This window comes from Staurois parvus, unplaced genomic scaffold, assembly GCF_062004578.1.
Source record: "Staurois parvus isolate SC_StPar_1 unplaced genomic scaffold, SC_StPar_1.0 ptg000139l, whole genome shotgun sequence".
NCBI classification, from domain to species: Eukaryota; Metazoa; Chordata; class Amphibia; order Anura; family Ranidae; genus Staurois; species Staurois parvus.
This window is the reverse complement of record NW_028317935.1, coordinates 546704-568128: the sequence shown is the minus strand read 5'-3', so window position 1 is coordinate 568128 and position 21425 is coordinate 546704. Positions and strand designations below refer to the sequence as shown.

General features: G+C 44.0%; 1 protein-coding gene across 1 annotated transcript; it reads right to left on the bottom strand.

Annotated features, from left to right (window-relative positions):
- Positions 1 to 247: 247 nt before the first annotated feature.
- On the bottom strand, positions 248 to 18142 carry SOD2 (superoxide dismutase 2). The gene is made up of 5 exons (XM_089673502.1): positions 17994 to 18142; positions 11954 to 12156; positions 9258 to 9374; positions 2088 to 2267; positions 248 to 585 (listed from the first exon to the last, which is right to left on the bottom strand). Exons 1-5 carry the CDS (start codon positions 18020 to 18022, stop codon positions 440 to 442), a joined length of 675 nt encoding a protein of 224 aa, XP_089529628.1. The 5' UTR covers positions 18023 to 18142; the 3' UTR covers positions 248 to 439.
- Between the last annotated feature and the right edge of the window lie 3283 nt (positions 18143 to 21425).

Sequence of the window (21425 nt, the reverse complement as noted above, 5' to 3'; positions counted from 1 at the left end):
TTTTATCTGTACACTCATTCAAAAAAATAAATGAAGTCATACAAGGAGTTTGTGACAGTGACTTGGGAAATATTCAGAAGTATATGCACAGCAATAGATAAAAATTACTATATCTCATTTGTAAAAAGGTTTCTTTTTTTGAGACACTTGAGAAAAAAAAAAGTGTCTGACTACCGCTGTGTGGTGTACATCATTGAACGTGTAGAAAAACTGAATATCTGTCAAAAAAACTTTGTACAAATATAAACATGGTGAAAGTTCAGTTTATTTTTGGTGGAAAGTAGACTTATGTGACTTTACAGACTGCCAATATTTCAACACAACTTTGAAAAATGTATTTAATGTGACTACAACAAAATGAACAACTCTATCAGTAATTCTAGACATATCAAGTTGTAAGTGCTTTTTAAGGACAGAACAGGTAGAAAAAGGCACTAGCTTATTTTTTACAAGCCTGATATCTTTCAGATACATTCTGCCAGTTGATGACATTCCAGATGGCTTTCAGGTAGTCTGGCCTAACATTTTTATACTGAAGATAGTACGCATGCTCCCATACATCAATGCCCAGAAGAGGAATAAGACCTGTGAGAAATAAAATAGGAAACTTAGTATGACAGTAGACCATCTGTTTCATGCAAGGATAGGTTTGGGGAGATGGGGGATAGCTTTATTAATATATATATATATATATATATATATATATATCATTTAAAGTGTAACTAAATGGTAAAAAAAGTTTTTTGGGTTTTTATTAGGTTTGGATAGAGTTGAGAAGGATTAAAAAACACTTGTCAGTTTTTATTGATATCCTTTAGGGAGATTCACCCTCTCCATTTGTCCGGTTTACTAGGATCATCAAATGTGAAAGTAAAAGAAAAATTTTGGGTTGACATCAGAACAGTAATAAAAGGGGAAATCTTCCAATTCGAACACTAGTTGTAGTGACATCCAGGGATTCCCTCACTTTGGAGGGATTTCTACTCAAATTCTGTTTTGGCTATGGAACAAAAAAGTCAATGGAAATCTCCCCTTACTGGACACAGATGGCAAACAAAAACTTGATAGGGGTTATAGCCATACCTTACTCTATCCAGATTGAAAAAAAGAAAAAAAGTTTTGCTTTTATTTCTACTTTAACATCATAATATATACAAGTAAGATACTGTATGTAGTCAAATAAAAAAGGCACCACTGTGATAGAATATAGAGGGAAAAAAAAAAAACAAAAAAACACCACACACACAAAACATACTGTAAATAAAAATTAAAAGTACAGTAGCTAACAAGTAAATGTCAACAAAGAACACTCCATAACCAAGGTGCATGAAGGGATTTATCGGTCAATGATCAATTTAAACTTTAAGGCCCCTATCGTGTGGGCAATCCAATCAGGTTTGCCTGTCAGTTGTTCAGGCGGACCTGATCGGTTGGTCCATGTATTCCTATTGACCGGAAGGTGTAAACAAACTTGTGTCAGTCTACTCCAGTCTACCTCTTATAACCCGGTCCACCAAAAAGAAAAGAAATGGAAGACATTTCCCTTTGTCTAGGCAGATCGGATAGTAGTCGTATGTAAACAGAGAGCCAGTCTGCTTACACCCGACCACCCACAGAGCAGAGCAGACTCTGTCTGTTCTGTATAAACTGGGCGGACACAGATCTGTCATGCGTACTCTGCTCTGCACAGCACAGGATCAGTGGACAGAACCCCTGCTAAGCAAAGTGGATCTGCCTATGAAAGGGATCAAAGACATAAAAACATAAGGGAAGAACAGACATAAGGGAAAGGGAAGAACAAGCTGAACATGTTAGTCAAGTCCAGCATAGTGCAGTAAATCAAAATGTCTAAAGAAACAGAAATAGCAGCGAGTCCTAATTAATGAATGTGGCCTGCTGGCCATGTGAGAAAATAGTCCATTCAAACAGACAATGTGAATAAATATACAAAATGACTGCTTTTGGGCAAGAATACTAATACATCAGTTAATTGATACATTTTTTGTAAAGAAAAAAAAAAAAAAAAAAACTGTATGTGCTATAGGGATAAAGATGTGAACCCTGAGCAAAAACTTGATGTCCCTCACCTGTTGTTCCTTGCAGGGGATCCTGGTTTGCACAGGCGGCAACTTGTAAGCGGCTAGATTCTTTGTTGTAACCAAGCCAGCCCCATCCAGAACCCTGAACTGCCACTGACATTGTTGTAAGTTTATCTTTCAACTTCTCGAAAGAACCAAAATCGCGTTTTATTGCTTCCAAAAGTTCACCTAATAAATACAAATATACAATGACAAGCAGGTAAATGCAGCATCTGAAAACAGATTGGTAGCATATGTAGGTTCTGCCCAGATTCTAACACTGGGGTTCACTGCATTGAGGTTTAATTTTCCACATCAGAGACTTGTGCATTTTGAGCTTACGAACGTCTTTTCTGTGAAACCACAGTTAAGAAGTAATTCCCCTCCAACTGAACTACTGTATATATTTTATAAGGGTTTTAACCAACTTTATTGCACATCATTACGTGCTTCTGTTTTGAAGTTAATGATGTATGCCTTGATGCACCTTTTAAAATGGACTGCTAACTGGAAGGTTAGCCTTCACTGTATCTGCCTTATCAATCTCTGCATCTCAGACCTCATTATTCCCCTGTGAATGTTAAACCGGTCCAGAGAATTTACCATATAGAATTAGAACAAAGCTCCCTATTAAAACAAATCGCTAAAAACAAAACATAGGATCCTAATGATAAGAAATAAAAAAAAGGATCATGTATTAAATAAACAAATCATTTAATACATGATCCTATTTTTATTATTTTCTTTAACAATTATATGGGGGGGGGGGGGGGGGTTGTCAAGTTTTATGTTTTTAGCAATGGTTTTAATAGGGAGCTTTGTTCTAATTCCATATGTTACACTTTGTGGACCGGTAATTGATTAGTAAGCTTACAAGGTTTTTGTTGGCAGCCAACTATTAGCTTCCAATCATTGCTGGAGTCTTTAGTTTGGTTCCGATTACCATGGTTACCTGTAAACATGTCTAGGGCTCTACTTAATTGACGCATGTCATAGGGCTCCTTAACCTGAGGAAGTCACATGAGCAGTGACGCAAAGCGTCAGGCGGTGCCTAGTGATGTCACTTCCGGTATCGCGCAAATCGGAAAGTGTGGTGAGAGAAAATACCTTTGATATTGTATTTTTATGCCTTTTAGCGGTACACTTTTGTGAGTGAATATTGTTATTGTAATAAAGCGGAATTTTATATGGGGTTGCACTATGAATTGTCCATCTTTCCCCTGAGCATATACCATCCTAGTGGGAACTCTAGAGTTCGGTCTCTTAACCTCCCTAGCGGTATTCCCGAGTGTAGCTCGGGGTAAAATGTCTATACCAAAAGCAGTAACCCCAAGCTACACTCGGGCTTACCATGCGGCGCTGCATAGGGAGTCCCTGCAGCACTTACCTTGTCCTGCGCTCCCACGATGTGTCCCATGCAGCGTCCCCGGCCATCTCCTCTGGCGGATGCCGGCATCCGCCTCCTGTGTTCCGGTCCCTGTGACGTCGGGACGTACGGGCGCCGGCGGCAGCGGGAAATTTGAAAATTTAAAAAAAAATGTCATTTTTTTCAAAACGATTTTACATAGTAAAACATTGCTGTTTAAACCCATTTCACATACATTTTGTCCCTAGTGCTTTGTCTTGTCCCCTGTCTGGATTTTGACTGTTCTTTCTGCCTGGAAACTTAGAAAAGTCCATGGCGTCCAAAAAGCGTCCCTTTAGGTCAAAAGCGGGTTTAGATCAGCTAGAGAACAGCGATAGTAAATCAGAACCACTTGCAGAATTGAGTGATGATTCGTGGAGAAATTCGTCATCAGACACTGAAAACTATTTTGCGACTTTGCTCAGCAATGTGCGAACTTGGCGCTATATTTCAAATTTCAGTGTTTTTGGTTTGATTATATTATTGAATTAAATGTATGATTTAGACTCTTGTTCAGACAGATTTCAGTGAGTTATTCCTAAAAATTACAGCCTACAATAAAAAAACTACATATTTCCATGCAAAATAACGGTACCGCTTTCAGCACCAAAAATATGAAATAATCATACCGCTAGGGAGGTTAAAGAGCCAGTACCAAGGAAATAGCCATTAAAAGGACAGCAGTAGATGAGCAGAGATTGAGCAATGTTTAAAGTGCTTGTGACCTATTTCCAATACAGGTCAAGGAAGAAGGTGAGTGCATGGTACACTTATTGGTGACTGGAAGTACTATGGATAAATGTACAAGTTGGATAGTGCGAATATTGAAACACTTTGTTGTGGAGCACGTTGACGTTGTGTTCTGTTCTATGCGAGTGCATACGTTTAGTTCACTTAGTGTGTAGTTTATTTAAACAGTGTTGCACTACAGAATATATTTTGGTTTTTTGCATGGTTTGGAGCCATGACTAAGTGAAGACATATTTGGAGGGAGTAAAACATGGATTTAATCGCAACATGAAAGATATACATTCCAACAAAAGCATTTGACCTATTATAATATGTAGGACGAATCTTAAGGTGAGCAGGGAGTGTGTCCACCCAAAAGGGGAAGTTCCACTCTAAAGACTGGTCCCCCTCTCCCATTAAGGATTGGCACCTTTGGGGAGCAGATACCCGAAATTTACAGGTACCCTCTCCCCACTTCCGCTGTGATCGCCTAGGTGATTGGAAGCAGAAGTTGTCCTCCTACCCTCCCGGTAGTCTTCTGGGACATGCGACAGTTCCCAGAAGACTACGGGGCCATTCAGGAAGCGCAGCGCTACTCGCGTATGCACAGTGGGCACACAGCTGTGAAGCCGCAAAATGTCACAGCCGGGTGCCCACACTGAAGGTGCCGGCGCCTGGAACACCAGACGGCTTGTGAAACATGGTACGGGAAGGACACCGTGGGACAGGCGAGTGGCTGTTTTTTGTTTTTTTTGTTTTTAAAAGTCAGCAGCTACAGTTTTTGTAGTTGCTGACTTCTATTTTTATTTTTTTTTTTACAGTGTGAGTGGAACTGTGCTTTAATACAACCGCATTTTGAAAAGTGGATGACAGCACAATATTAGGACATTTTGAATCTGGGATTAGATCACTACTCTTTCACAGTTGATTTGTGGGCTGATGCTTATTGCTTACTTGAGTTTTATATACTTTTGAGGAGGAGTTAGCGCACTACATGTAATTTTATGTAACAAAGGGAGTATATCAAGCATACTTTACGGCACATACAGACTGATTTTACTGTTGTGGGTTTAGTAACACTTTAAGATCTGTGCAGAGTTATGGGAAAAATAGTAAGCAGATCAGGTAAACCGCAGCATTGGAATTATACTGTGTCCTGTACATTAGTGTAGAAATCCTGGAGGAACCCTCTTCACCCTTTCCAGCAAATGTTGCAATAAAAAAATAAATAAAAATAAAAAATAAAATATATATATATATATATATATATATATATATATATATATATATATATATATATATATATATATATATATATATATATGGATTTTTAGTTCACACATATTGCAATACATGCTTAGGCTGGCCAATTGCGTCAAAGTATTCCCTCTATGGCCAGTCCTACTCTGCCAACGCAAATGCTACTGTGGACACAATGCCAACCTGGGGCAAACAGACAAAAAGTGGGGGAGAGCTACTAGATTTAGTTCTGGCTACTGACCTACTATGTAACAGAAACAAGATATACCTGTGCTCAAATCCACTGTGTGCAGAGGGTTCCTCCAGGATTTCTAGTGTTACCATGTGGTTACACCCCTTTAGCACCTGATAGATAAATGCATGTACAAGCTATTGGGATTTGAGCACAGGTATACCTTGTTTCTGTACATTAGTGTTTCTTAACTTTGCCATGGCCATCAATTTTTTAAGGGCCTAGTTACCACAATGAGCATTACATGTGTTGTAGTGCCATTCCCTCTGAATGGCACACCAACTCACCAAAGCAAAATGCAAAAGAGTGTTGCAATAAACATTTTGTGGCACATCCGATTTTTGGGAGTTGGCAGCCTATGGATTTCTGGCACAACACGCGTTTATACACTGTACAAATGTAAATAGGCTCTCTGGGATTGTAAGTATGAATTGGCCTATTAAAGTGGTGGACAGCACAGTGGTTAGCCTGACAACACTAGGGTCATCTGTTGAAATTCCAACAATGGCACTACCTGCTTGGAGTTTGCATGTTCTCCCTGTGCCTGCTTGGGTTTTCTTCAGGTACTCTGGTTTTCCCCACACTTCAAAGACATGCTGATAGGTTAGTTGGATCCTGTCTAAATTGGCCCTAGTATGTATATGTATGAATGTGAGTTAGGAACCTTAGATTGTACAGTCCTTGAGGGTTAGGGACTGATGTGAATGTACAATATACACTCACCTGCCACTTTATTATTAGATACAGCTAGCTAGTACTAGGTTGGACCTCCTTTTGCCTTCAGAACTGCCTTAATTCTTCGTGGTATAGATTCAACAAGGTGTTGGAAACATTCCTCAGAGATGTTGATTCATATTGACAGAATAGCATCACGCAGTTGCTGCAGACTTGTCGGTTGCACATCCATGATGCGAATCTCCCGTTCCACCACATCCTAACAGTGCTCTATTCGATTGAGATCTGGTGACTGTGGAGGTCATTGTAGTACAGTGAACTCATTTGTCATGTTAAAGAAACCAGTTTGAGATCATTTGAGCTATGTGACATGGTGCATTATCCTGCTGGAAGGGGCCCAAGGTGTGCCAGGAAAATATCCCCCAAACCATTACACCACCAGCATAAACCATTGATACAAGGCAGGATGGATCCATGCTTTCATGTTGTTTATGCCAAATTCTGACCCTACCATCTGAATGTCACAGTTGAAATCAAGACCCATCAGGTAACGTTTTTCCAATCTTCTACTGGCGAATTTTGGTTAGCCTGTGCGAATTGTAGCCTCCATTTCCTGTTCTTAGCTGACAGGAGTGGCACCCGGTGTTGTCTTCTGCTGCTGTAGTCCATCTGCTGCAAGGTTCGACATGTTGTGCATTCAGAGATGGTATTCTGCATACCTTGGTTGTAACAAGCGGTTATTTGAGTTACTCTTGCCTTTCTATCAACTTGAACCAGTCTGCCCATTCTCCCCTGACCTCACCAAGGAATTTTTGTCCACACAACTACCACTCACTGAATATCTTCTCTTTTTTGAACCATTCCCTATAAACCCTAGAGATGGTTGTGAGTGAAAAGCAGATCAGCAGTTTTTAAAATACTCAGACCAGCCCGTTTGGCGCCAACCACCATGCCACATTCAAAGTCACTTAAAACCCCTTTCTTCCCCATTCTGATGCTCGGTTTGAACTTCAGCAAGTCTTCTTCACCATGTCTAGATGCCGCCATGTGATTGGCTAGCTAGTAATTTTTGTTACCAAGCAATTGACCATGTGTACCTAATAAAGAGGCCGGTGAGTGTATATATGTAAAGAGCTATGTAAATTGATGGTGCTAAGTACCTGTAATAACAAATACATTAAAAAAAATGATAGATATATATACACATATTTTTTTTTTTTCATTTCTCATATACACACACATACATATTATATACACACACGCACACATTTTGTGGTGCAATTTGAGCCCATACAATGTTCACAGTTGGATAGGGAACCAGAGCGTCGCTGGTGGAACTCTTCATGAGACTGTGTGAACTCATGTTGAAGTCACTATGGCAAGCCTGGGTTCACATAGAAGCTGTGCAGGAAACTGCATGCTAATACATGCCGATTCCTGAAAACACATCTATTCATACTAAAACCAGCTACACATGGATTGAAATTCAGCTGGTTCAGCAGGGAATGGCAGAATTTTGATCCATGTATGGGCAACCTGGTTCTATTTATTGACTTCTGTACAACCAGCCTGTTGGGTTTTTTTTCTGAACGATCAGTGCCACTGGCTATAGCTGGCAACACTAATCACTGTATTCTGATGGCAGGAATGTGTTTGTTGGTTGAACTAGTGTCTTTCCAACCTCACCAAGTATAAATCTATGATCCGGCACAGCAGCTTTCTATGGGGGCACTCGTGCGCTTGCTCCCAAGTCTCACCGTCTGCATCTATAGACACAGACAGCAGGACTTGGCCCCACCCCCTGCTGCCTGATCACTGGCTTTTATTGACAGCAGAGAGAGTGAATGGCTCTGGCTGCCTCAGCAAAGCCCGTGAGACCAGGAAGTGAGGAGAGAAGAACTGCAGACAGGCACACTGCTCGATCGGATGAGGGCTCACATAATTGTAAGGGGTAGGTGAGGGGGATACTACTGCCTAAAAACTTTTTATGAATGTAAAAAGGTTTTAGAGATTTTCGAACTACTTTAGGCATACTGAATAGTTTTTACACATTAACACTTTGATATTAATTCTAATATGAATATGTAGTATCATCAGTAGTGTTTATATACCAAATTTAGACAAAAATGCATTTTAAATGTCTGCAACTGGCGATGGCAGTAGGAGAGTTCCTTTTCTCCCCGCTACTCCCAATGATTTCCACTAGCTTCCGGGTCTAGTGCTGCCCTGCTGCTTACTGGACACAGGCGGTTACTTGTTTTGGCACTGATGCCATTTACAGAACACTTTGCATTTTCTGAATGATTCCAAAGTGTTCTATGATTGGATGAGATAGAGATCATGTTATCACCTCCACATCTCACCCAAGCAGAGAACTCTTTGCATTCACTCAGAAAATGCTAAGTGTTCCCCAAATGGTGCCTATTACAGTGATTTCCAACTTCCACGGAGATCCCACATGTAGTATATGCGAACACTAACAATTAACTTCTCTTATTTGTTCCCCTTTAGTCTGTTAAATATACAATTGAAAGTGTTTTGTTGTATCTCACAAGTTAGGTCCTTTTCACACATCAGCGGATCCACTTGTCCAGCGGGGGATCTGCGTGCTGATCCCCACTGAGCAAGCAGATGACAGGTCTGTGTCTGCTCTGCATAAGCCCATAGAGCCCGCTGTACTCTATGAGCTGTCGGATAAGAAAAAAAAAACGCCTGTGTTTCCATTCGATCCGCCGGACAGATGGGAAATGGATCCTCATCCGTCTGTTCTGTCAAAGAGAGCAATGGAGCATCCAATCGGGCCCGCTTGAAAAACAGTCGGTCCTCTCATGTGAAAGGGGCCTTTAAAAAAAATATCTTATATTCAATCTTCACTGACCTTGGGGTTCTCCTCCACCATTGGGAGACAGGTTTGTCCAGAAAATTGAGTGATTTATATGGCCTCCCCCATTAAATTTAAGAGCAGGCTGGAGGGAAATTTGAGTAGTAACATCTCCTGCAAAGGTAAAGATTACTTGTTAGACAACAAATAGTAACATTTCTAAACAACACATATAAAGACTGATGTATTCTATATAGAGAACTGATCGCTCCTAATTAACAAAGGGGCTTGCATCACTTTTGTTACTAATGCCCCGTACACATAAGAAAAGCGTACGAAAAATTATATGGAACCACTGATCGAACAATTTTCTCTTCGTTGATGAGCAGGAGGTTTTAACCGATAACGATATTGTGAACGAAAAAAATCCGGTTGAACAGTGAAAAATGTTGTCGTTTCACACACGAACGACCGATTTTCTATGTGGTGGTATGACGGTTGTACAAAAAAAAAAATAAAAATCTATCAAGCGCTATCACGCATGAGGAAACAGAAGATGACTCGGATGTTTATGTCCAAGGAATCTTCGTAAACACGAACGAAAAATCCAAATGTTAAAAGTAGATTGGCCGAATGAGATAATGAAACCAGAATTCTGCATATTATATTTTATGTATCACTATTTATGTATATAATAATGTAATAAACTGTATTATACTCATTGCTGTTAATTGTGTATATATCGCTCGTTCTGGCCGGAAGAGCGCGGCTACAAGGTCACACGCACACTGCATCACTTCCACTTGTACGGAAGACATCTACACTACGTATTGCCCAAGGAATGATTTTTTGTAGATTGGTTAATGTGGGCCACAATTTCGACCAACGAACGAATGCCTCTCGGTCGTCAGATGACCGATCGGTCAATTTTCTAATCGTGTTTTCCCACCTTTAGGAGCAGCATCTGTTCCGCATTCCAAATTTAGAAGAGTTGTGCAGGCTTGTGCTTGCACAACTCTTTGTTAATTCCCCTGAGTGTGTTTAACCTCTTCATGCCGGCATCTGGCATCCTGGCATCTGGGCCTAGACGCCCAGCGGCTGCACATTTGTGTGCAAGTAAAAAAACCATATGTGCTGAGAGCGTGTGCCCTGTGCACTACCAGCACACACGTCTGGTACTCACGGAAAGGTCCCGATCTCCTCTTTCGATTGGGACCTTTCCCGATCATGTCACGGCGGTCACATGACCTTAAAACCCCACCCCCTGACTTCTGGAACCCTTAAAGGGCTGGGAGGCACCGGCGCCAAGGGGTTAAATTTGCGGAGCTGTCCATTGGCTTTCAGGTGGTAAGGATTCAGCTTTACAGCCACACAACTGTAAAAGCGAATTTTCAGACCTAAAATGTGAACTTTAACATGTGTGCAAAACCTGAAAAAAAGCTGCTCTGGTAGAAAAGTTAAGGGGGGAGTTGCATGCTGAAGGTTTTTTTACCTTCAAGCATAGGTATAAAACCTTCAGCCTTTACAGCCACTTTTAGTAATATTCTATCCAAAAATGCAGATTTTAACATGTGTGAAAAATAAAAAAAAATTTCTATCAGCATAAGGGGTAATGACCTTTAGTTATCAAAGGGTTAACAATATTATCCTATTATATGAAGAAGACAGAAGATGTTTATACTATCCTCTCTTTTCATGGTTATTAAATATTATTTAAACACTTCAAGTCTGGACACTTTCACCCCCTTCCTGTCCAGGCCAATTTTCAGCTTTCAGTGCTATCACACTTTGAATGCCAATTGTGCGATCATGCAACACTGTACCCATATGAATTTTTTTAGCATTTTTTGAGTCAGATAAAACGTTATTTTGGTTGTATTTATTCACCACTGGGATTTTTTTTTTTTTCTATATAAATGAAAAAGTCCAAACATTTTGAAAAAAAAAAAAAAAAAAAAAAAAAAAAAAAAAAAGTGTTCTTATAACATTTTGCAAATAAATAATCTTTCTTCATAAATCTTGGCCAAAATGTATTCAGCTCTCTTTTTAGTAAAAAAAAAAAAAAAAAATATATATATATATATATATATAATAATAACCCAAAATTAGTTTATAACCAAAAATTATAATTTTTCAAAAATTGTTTACATTTTTTTTTTTTTTAACACTGTCACCCTAACAGTAGAGTGTCACCACAAATTCTACTTGTGGGGGGTGATGAAGATTTTTTTTTTTTTTTTTTTTTTTTTTTTTTTTTTACACTGATTGCTTTTGCAGCCTTTATAGGTGTAAAAGCAATCATTTCGGATTCTCTCTGGCTGAATTCTTGCAGCCGTTGAGAAATACTGTGAAAGCTGTGATTGGTCACAGCTTGTCACATGGTACAAGGCTGTTGTGAATAGCTTTGTACGATGCGACCTCTGTGATCATTCACAAATTTCACTAGTAGTAAGCAATGATGTCAGCAAGTGACATCTTGCTTACGACTATTCATGTGATCACGGATTGGCCAATCAGTGATCACAAGATCGGAACCTTACAGAGGTCCCGTACAGCGATCGGTTGGACACAGAGGGTACCGGATCGCAGTGCTACGCGCTCCAAGGGAGCGCACACAGGCAGGGAATGCGGGAGGACGTTTATAAACGGCCACCCACTGCTGCACTGCTTCCATCCGGCCGTTTACGTACATTGGCCCAGACGGGAAGTGGTTAAGCATTTGTTTGAATTACTGTGTGCAGCCATTTTTATACCTTTAGCCAGAGCCTCGGCATATTTCTCCTCTGCAATATTTAGGTTGTTGACGTAGGCAGCATGATGTTTATTGTGATGGAGCTGCATAATCTCAGCACTGATATGAGGCTGCAGTGCACCGAAATCATAAGGCAAGTCAGGCAATGTATATTTCTGTCTGGAGGAAGAGCATCCCAAGGCAGGAACAAGTTTAAGGCTTGTTCTGTAAAGAAAAAAAAAAAAAAAAAAAAAAAAAAAAGCTCTGAATTGAAGGTCTTTATAAACAGAACAAAACACGAGATTAATATGTGAAAGCACGGTCATGTTAGTGGAACTGAACCATAAGGATTACATTAACAGAAGTAATTTAAAGTGGAACTCCAAGCATATATGCCCCCGCAATGTCAAAGAATATCTACTACTAGATATGGGAGTAATAAAGGACCCCCAGCACCAAGAGTAATAAAAGACTTTCAGCACTGGTGTCAGGGGGAGTAATAAACTCTTAGCACTGGCGGCAACAGGAGTAATATAGAGCCGGCCAGCACTGGCGGCGGCAGGAGTAATATAGAGCCGGCCAGCACTGGCGGCGGCAGGAGTAATATAGAGCCGGCCAGCACTGGCGGCGGCAGGAGTAATATAGAGCCGGCCAGCAGTGGCGGCGGCAGGAGTAATATAGAGCCGGCCAGCAGTGGCGGCGGCAGGAGTAATATAGAGCCGGCCAGCAGTGGCGGCGGCAGGAGTAATATAGAGCCGGCCAGCAGTGGCGGCGGCAGGAGTAATATAGAGCCGGCCAGCAGTGGCGGCGGCAGGAGTAATATAGAGCCGGCCAGCAGTGGCGGCGGCAGGAGTAATATAGAGCCGGCCAGCAGTGGCGGCGGCAGGAGTAATATAGAGCCGGCCAGCAGTGGCGGCGGCAGGAGTAATATAGAGCCGGCCAGCAGTGGCGGCGGCAGGAGTAATATAGAGCCGGCCAGCAGTGGCGGCGGCAGGAGTAATATAGAGCCGGCCAGCAGTGGCGGCGGCAGGAGTAATATAGAGCCGGCCAGCAGTGGCGGCGGCAGGAGTAATATAGAGCCGGCCAGCAGTGGCGGCGGCAGGAGTAATATAGAGCCGGCCAGCAGTGGCGGCGGCAGGAGTAATATAGAGCCGGCCAGCAGTGGCGGCGGCAGGAGTAATATAGAGCCGGCCAGCAGTGGCGGCGGCAGGAGTAATATAGAGCCGGCCAGCAGTGGCGGCGGCAGGAGTAATATAGAGCCGGCCAGCAGTGGCGGCGGCAGGAGTAATATAGAGCCGGCCAGCAGTGGCGGCGGCAGGAGTAATATAGAGCCGGCCAGCAGTGGCGGCGGCAGGAGTAATATAGAGCCGGCCAGCAGTGGCGGCGGCAGGAGTAATATAGAGCCGGCCAGCAGTGGCGGCGGCAGGAGTAATATAGAGCCGGCCAGCAGTGGCGGCGGCAGGAGTAATATAGAGCCGGCCAGCAGTGGCGGCGGCAGGAGTAATATAGAGCCGGCCAGCAGTGGCGGCGGCAGGAGTAATATAGAGCCGGCCAGCAGTGGCGGCGGCAGGAGTAATATAGAGCCGGCCAGCAGTGGCGGCGGCAGGAGTAATATAGAGCCGGCCAGCAGTGGCGGCGGCAGGAGTAATATAGAGCCGGCCAGCAGTGGCGGCGGCAGGAGTAATATAGAGCCGGCCAGCAGTGGCGGCGGCAGGAGTAATATAGAGCCGGCCAGCAGTGGCGGCGGCAGGAGTAATATAGAGCCGGCCAGCAGTGGCGGCGGCAGGAGTAATATAGAGCCGGCCAGCAGTGGCGGCGGCAGGAGTAATATAGAGCCGGCCAGCAGTGGCGGCGGCAGGAGTAATATAGAGCCGGCCAGCAGTGGCGGCGGCAGGAGTAATATAGACCCGGCCAGCAGTGGCGGCGGCAGGAGTAATATAGAGCCGGCCAGCAGTGGCGGCGGCAGGAGTAATATAGAGCCGGCCAGCAGTGGCGGCGGCAGGAGTAATATAGAGCCGGCCAGCAGTGGCGGCGGCAGGAGTAATATAGAGCCGGCCAGCAGTGGCGGCGGCAGGAGTAATATAGAGCCGGCCAGCACTGGCGGCGGCAGGAGTAATATAGAGCCGGCCAGCACTGGCGGCGGCAGGAGTAATATAGAGCCGCCAGCACTGGCGGCGGCAGGAGTAATATAGAGCCGCCAGCACTGGCGGCGGCAGGAGTAATATAGAACCGCCAGCACTGGCGGCGGCAGGAGTAATATAGAGCCGCCAGCACTGGCGGCAGCAGGAGTAATATAGAGCCGCCAGCATTGGCGGCAGCAATATAGAGCCCCCAGCACTGGCGGCAGCGAGAGTAATATAGAGCCACCAGCACTGGTGGCAGCGAGAGTAATATAGAGCCCCCAGCACTGGTGGCAGCGAGAGTAATATAGAGCCACCAGCACTGGTGGCAGCGAGAGTAATATAGAGCCACCAGCACTGGCGGCAGCGAGAGTAATATAGAGCCCCCAGCAATGGCAGCAGCGAGTAATAACAAGACCTCCAGCACTGGTGTCAGAGTAATAAAAGACCCAACATTACCTCCTCAAAAAAATAAAAAAAAATGTAAAGCTGAACTCCAGGAACTATTGGCATTGCATACTTACATTGGGCCAGCTTGGCAAAAGTATGCATGGCTCATACATGATGGGCCATTGGGAAAGCTGGAAATCTCTGTAGTATTCTGCACTTCTACATGATCTTCCGGGCCCTCTGCGATTGGCTTTCCTCCTGCACACTGACCAAATGGGAGTCGCTCTCTTGGCTCTGAAGTCACTCACAAAATGCCTTGTAGTATCTTTTCAATTAATACAGCAGATGGAACCACAGTTCAAGGTGGGGACCAGACATCCCAGAAGATTTTTCAGCTACCATAGTTCCACCACAGGATGATGATTGGCGGCATGACAGGTAAGCAATCATTCTTTTCTTTTCAAGCAGCCCTTTTGTTTTATTCATTTAATTTTTTTTTCCATTTTCTACCATCATTTTATAAGTGTGTATAATAGTGTGTGGTAATTGAACAGATGTGTGAAACTATTTTTACTACCACTGACACCAGTGCTGAAGGTCTTTTATTACACTCAGTACTCTGGAGGTTTTTTATTACTCTCACTGACACCAATGCTGAGTGTCTTTTATTACTCCCATTGATGCTACTGCTGGAGGTCTTTTTTTACTCCCACTGACACCAGTACTGGGGGCTCTATAATACTCTCACTGACACCAGTGCTAGGGGTCTTTCATTACTCCCACTGAAAGCAGTGCTGGAGGTCTTTTATTACTTCCACTGACACCAGGGCTGGAGGCCATTTATTACTCTCACTGACACCAGTGCCGGGGGTTTTATATTACTCTCAGTGACACCAGTGCTGGGGGTCTTTTATTACTCACTGTCACCAGTGCTGGGGGTCCTTATTCCCACTTCCACTAGTGCTGGAGGCAGTTTATAACTTTCACTGATGCCAGTACTGGGGGTCTTTTATTGTTCCCACTGACCCCAGTGCTGGAGGCCATTACTCCCACCAGTGTTGGTGGTCTTTTATTACTCCCACTGATGCCAGTGCAGGGGGCTCTAAATTACTCTCTGATAACAGTGCTGAGGGCTCTATATTACTTTGACACCAGTGCTAAGAGTTTTTCATTACTCCCCGACACCAGAGCTGGAGGTCTTTTATTACTCTTGGTGCTAGGGGTCCTTTATTACTCCCACTGTCAACAGTGCTGAGGGTCTTTTACAGTTGCAAGAAAAAGTATGTGAACCCCTTGGGATTACGTGGAGTTTTGCATGAATTGGGCATAAAATGTGCTCTGAACGTCATCTAAGTCACAACAATAGAAGAACACAGTCTGCTGAACATAATACCACACAAACAGATGTTGCCATGGTTTAATTGCACATAACATGTAAACATTCACAGTGCAGGGAGGAAAAAGTATGTGAACCTTTGGACTTAATAACTGGTTGACCCTCCTTTGGCAGCAATAACCTCAACCAAACGTTTCCTGTAGTTGCAGATCAGACCTGCACAACGATTCTGGAGTCATTTTGGACCACTCCTCTTAACAAAACTGTTTCAGTGTAGCAATATTCTTGGGATGTCTGGTGTGTTTTTTACACAGGTGTGTTTTTTAAGGGCCGGACAGCTGTCAGCAACACATCCAATATCATCACACTGATTGGAGTCAAGGTTGGCTCACTCCTGGCTCCAATTAGCTCTGGGAGAAGTCATTAAGCTAGGACCTCACATACTTTTTCCTCCCTGCACTGTGAATGTTTACATGTTATGTGCAATTAAACCATGGCAAAATCTAATGTTTGTGTAGTATTATGTTCAGCAGACTGCGTTCTTCTATTGTTGTGACTTAGATGACGTTCAGAGCACATTTTATGCCCAATTCACGCAAAACTCCACGTAATCCCAAGGGGTTCACATACTTTTTCTTGCAACTGTATTACTCTCACTGACAATGCTGGGGACTCTATATTACCTTGACACCAGTGCCAAGAGCTTTTTATTACTCCCCCTGATACCAGTGCTGAAAGTCATTTATTACTTTTGGTGCTGGGGGTCCTTTATTAATCCCACTGACACCAGTACTGAAGGTCTTTTATTACTCCCACTGATGCCAGTGCAGGGGCCTCTACATGTCTCTCACGAACGCCAGTGCTGAGGGTCTTGTATTATTCCCACTGACACCAATGCCAGAGAACTTTTATTACTCCCACCGACGCCAGTGCTGGGGGCTCTACATTACTCCCACCGACGCCAGTGCTGGCGGTCTCTTAGCACTCCCACCGACGCCAGTGCTGGCGGTCTCTTAGCACTCCCACCGACGCCAGTGCTGGCGGTCTCTTAGCACTCCCACCGACGCCAGTGCTGGCGGTCTCTTAGCACTCCCACCGACGCCAGTGCTGGCGGTCTCTTAGCACTCCCACCGACGCCAGTGCTGGCGGTCTCTTAGCACTCCCACCGACGCCAGTGCTGGCGGTCTCTTAGCACTCCCACCGACGCCAGTGCTGGCGGTCTCTTAGCACTCCCACCGACGCCAGTGCTGGCGGTCTCTTAGCACTCCCACCGACGCCAGTGCTGGCGGTCTCTTAGCACTCCCACCGACGCCAGTGCTGGCGGTCTCTTAGCACTCCCACCGACGCCAGTGCTGGCGGTCTCTTAGCACTCCCACCGACGCCAGTGCTGGCGGTCTCTTAGCACTCCCACCGACGCCAGTGCTGGCGGTCTCTTAGCACTCCCACCGACGCCAGTGCTGGCGGTCTCTTAGCACTCCCACCGACGCCAGTGCTGGCGGTCTCTTAGCACTCCCACCGACGCCAGTGCTGGCGGTCTCTTAGCACTCCCACCGACGCCAGTGCTGGCGGTCTCTTAGCACTCCCACCGACGCCAGTGCTGGCGGTCTCTTAGCACTCCCACCGACGCCAGTGCTGGCGGTCTCTTAGCACTCCCACCGACGCCAGTGCTGGCGGTCTCTTAGCACTCCCACCGACGCCAGTGCTGGCGGTCTCTTAGCACTCCCACCGACGCCAGTGCTGGCGGTCTCTTAGCACTCCCACCGACGCCAGTGCTGGCGGTCTCTTAGCACTCCCACCGACGCCAGTGCTGGCGGTCTCTTAGCACTCCCACCGACGCCAGTGCTGGCGGTCTCTTAGCACTCCCACCGACGCCAGTGCTGGCGGTCTCTTAGTACAGGCTGGCCTCCACACAATCTGAACAGACAGCGATCTGGACCTTCTCTTACAAAGTTCTGGGACCCCAACAAACAAAATAAGAAGGTAACTCTTTCTATACATGAAATCAAGTATCCTCCAGACCTCTGTGTGTACAGTCTATGGGACAGCTGGCACTCTGCCCCTTTAATAAAGTGCCCATATGTCAGCGATGAGAACATTCCATCACATGGCTCAGTTCCAGCAGGCGGAGGGTTCGCTGTCACCCGGGGATATACTCCAACCCTCTACATGTCCCCATAGAGCACGCACACATACCGCACCGGACTGCCAGCACTCACCTGCCGCCCAGGCTCAGTCTGCAGAGCATGGTCTACCAATGTGATTGCACAACCACACAGCACCTCATCCAAGTACTTATGACAGCCTGACCTTGGTCTGTCTCCTCCCACCGCCTCCCCTGACTACTTCCGGTGTTACCGCGGGTACAGCTGTCATCGCGTTCCTGCCTCTGCTTGCCGCCATGGGGCGCTGTGCACCTGTATAAGGGCAGCAGACGTTTTGCCAGTCATTGAGGACTATGGTTCATGGAACATCATCACGTTATAGGGGACTTCAACCCTTCACTTGTGTTTCTGATGTTTTATTTCTCATTTGCATCCTATGATTTCATGATGCAAATGAGTCTGTTTGTGTTGAAGTGTTACTGCACTTTATAATAACATTTCCAGTGCAGTCAGAGGGCCAAATGAGCTTTAAAATCATTGCGTGTTGCAAATAATTGGAGCCTAATTCTACATTGCTGATGAAAAATGCAAAAAAAAATTGCATATGCACTTTTGTTGATTTTAACACATTATGCATTTTTGCCATGTTTGTGTTGCATTTTTTCCCCATATCACTTCCCACTATTTTAAAGAAATGTTCATGAAATTTCCAGTATGACTATTGATGCGACTTCAATGCAACTTTAGTTTACAGAATTGCATGACAAAAGAAATCACATTATATTCCGACTTCAGTGCAATTTCAGCCCTCTAGACTTCTATGATATGTCACCGAAGTCGAGTCAGCGTAGATAAGAAGCATTCATGTGCAACTTTGATGGATGAGATTATTTTTAACCATCAACTCTCCTCCCCTGTCATCCTTGCTGCCTAAGTCCCCGGTCACACTGGGTGTGACTTGGCATGCCATTTGAATGCCAGACGACTTGCAAATCACATGGCAAGTCACACTCTATTTTTCGCAATTACAGCGGCCATATCAATGCGATTCCGACTTGGTCGTGTAGTAGCAATTTTGGCAAAGCAGAGAACTCTGGACACGGAATAAAGGAATACAACTGATTTATTAAAAACAGTGCTGTTTTGACCCAACAGACAGCTTATGCTCTCATCTGCTAAGTGGGTTATAGAAAACTTCTTACAAACGTATATACCAAAGATTACGTCACAATACATACATTTCTCTCTCACTTTCTATATTTTCAACAGGCATTCTAAACTCTGCAGACAGCAGCTGCAGATAAGGGTCCCAGCTAGGAGCTGGTACATAATAGTCACAAGAAATAAGCAAGGGGGAGTCGCTGAAAACTTTGCTTTACAAGCAGAGGCTGCTAGAAATGTTACAGTTTAAAGGGGAACTCTACAATATCTGGGTGCTACCACATTCGGAGCCGCATAAATTTCTAAAGTAATGCATGTACTACTTTTGGTGCAATTTTCATAAACATTTGTGTCAGATGTCTTGCAAATCGCACCTCAAATCGGCAAGTCATCCGACTTTGAAATCGTGCAACTTCGCTGAAAGTCGCACAATGTCAAAGTCAGGATCGGTGTGACCAGTGTGTAAAGGCTAGGTTCACACAGAAGCAGTTTGAAACTTCCTTCGGTTGATTGATCATTCCTTCCTTTGATCGACAAATTGCACTGCAATCGTGGCAACTCACATTGTGAGAAGCTTGTTGCCCAAAAAGGAGCAGGAGCTTTATTTGGGCAGCAAGCTTGGAGCGATGCAGTTTGCCGCAACTGCAGCGCGATTTATCGTGAAACAATTGCAGCAGAACCGCACCACGTTTTTAGGTGCCGTTATAATGAATGGCATTTGTCATTTTAGCAGAGCATTTTGAAATCACAGCCAGAATCGCAGCGATTCTGCCCACAATTCAAACGCCCATATGTGAACAGAGCCTTATCTATGCTGATGTGACTTCTTTGAGATAACATTGACGTCTAGGGGGCTGAAATCACACTGAAGTCAACCAGGAACCTTTTCCAAAATCACACTGTGATGAGTTAATTAGAAGGGCACTTCCCACAGGTGCGCTGCATTTTTCATCAATTTTTCATGCATTTTTGATGTAGTTTCCCTTCAATTCATGGGAGGTATATATTTCTGGTGCTTTTTTGTACCAGACCAAACATGCACCAAAAATGTAGCAAGCAGGATTTTTTTAGGCTCCAAGCGCACTAGGTTTTTTTTTTAAGCTCAAAAAACAGATATACGGTAGCTTGTAATAGCATTTTTAGTAGCATTTTAATAGCATCCAGAAGCGTGCAGGAGCATTAGCATTTTACTAGCATTTTTACAGTACAGTAGAGGGAAAAAAAAAACCTAGAAAAAAAACAGTTGGGAGCATTTTAGTAGCGTTTAGCTTTTTTCTGCTGCAAAAATGCTCCAAAAAACTCTACAAAAACAATTTTGTTTTTTGTTGCTCCTAGACGCTGAAGCTCAAAACATGCTAATAGGCTAAAGTAGTGTGCATAGACACATAGAATGACATTGTTTAGCTTCTAGGAGCTTAAAAAAAACTGCTGGTATGCATGGAGCCTAAGCCTTGGTTCATATCTATGTGGGTGCTGCCACTGCGGGATCCACACAAATGCCTACAGCTGCACCAACCACACAGAGGAATGCGGGACCCGTGGGCGGGTGCCATTAATTCTAATGGCACACCACCCACACTGGAAATCGCAACCGTACTGGGAACCTTGGTTCCCGTTTAGGCTGCGATTTCCAAAGTAGTGCAGGGACATCGTTCCTGCATGTCCCAAATCATGGTAGTCAATTTAAACGAATGGGGTCTCATGTCTGCACAAATCGTGGCCCGCACGACTGCACAGATGTGAATCGGGGGTAAGACTGCTTTCACACTAATCCGTTTTTCTTTAGCTTTTGTGTTAGAAAAAGTGGAAGAAAAACATGTGAACATGTATTCCTATGGAACTCTTCACACTGATCCATTGAGGGTCAGGTGAGTTTTTAAAAATCCTGCTTGCTGCATTTTTGGTGCAGGTTTGGTGCAGTAAAAAGACAGCACCAAAAACAGACCTACCCATTGAAATCAATGGAAAATGCAGCAAAAACGCAATAAAAAATGCACCCCTAATGTGTTTTTGGTGTGGTTTTTGAGTCACATGTCATGCTAAAGATGTACCGCAATTGCAGTAAAAACAGATCAGTGTGAAAGTAGCCTTAACCGCAACTAAAGCGCAATGGACCAGTGCGAAGAGCTACACAGGATTTAAAGGGATGCAGTTTTCTTCTGCTTTTTTTAACTGGACAAAAACAGATTAGTGTGAAAGCAGCCTAAAGCTGATCTCCAGATATGATCTTTATTGGATACAGGTGTACCTCAGTTTACAAATTGAATTAGTTATGCGGGACTTTTCGTATTGAGAAAAATTAGTAAACCGAAACGCGGTTTCCCATAGGTATGCATTGAAAACCAATTACTCCATTCCAGAGGTCAGAAAAAAAAGTTAAAAAAA

Coding starts and splice junctions, on each gene's coding strand:
- SOD2 (XM_089673502.1), bottom strand. CDS start 18,022: ATGCTCTGCAGACTGAGCCTGGGCGGCAG. Junction 12,157..17,993: donor AGACTGAGCCTGGGCGGCAG/GTGAGTGCTGGC, acceptor TTTTCTTTACAG/AACAAGCCTTAAACTTGTTC. Junction 586..2,087: donor TCCCCTGCAAGGAACAACAG/GTGAGGGACATC, acceptor TATTTCTCACAG/GTCTTATTCCTCTTCTGGGC.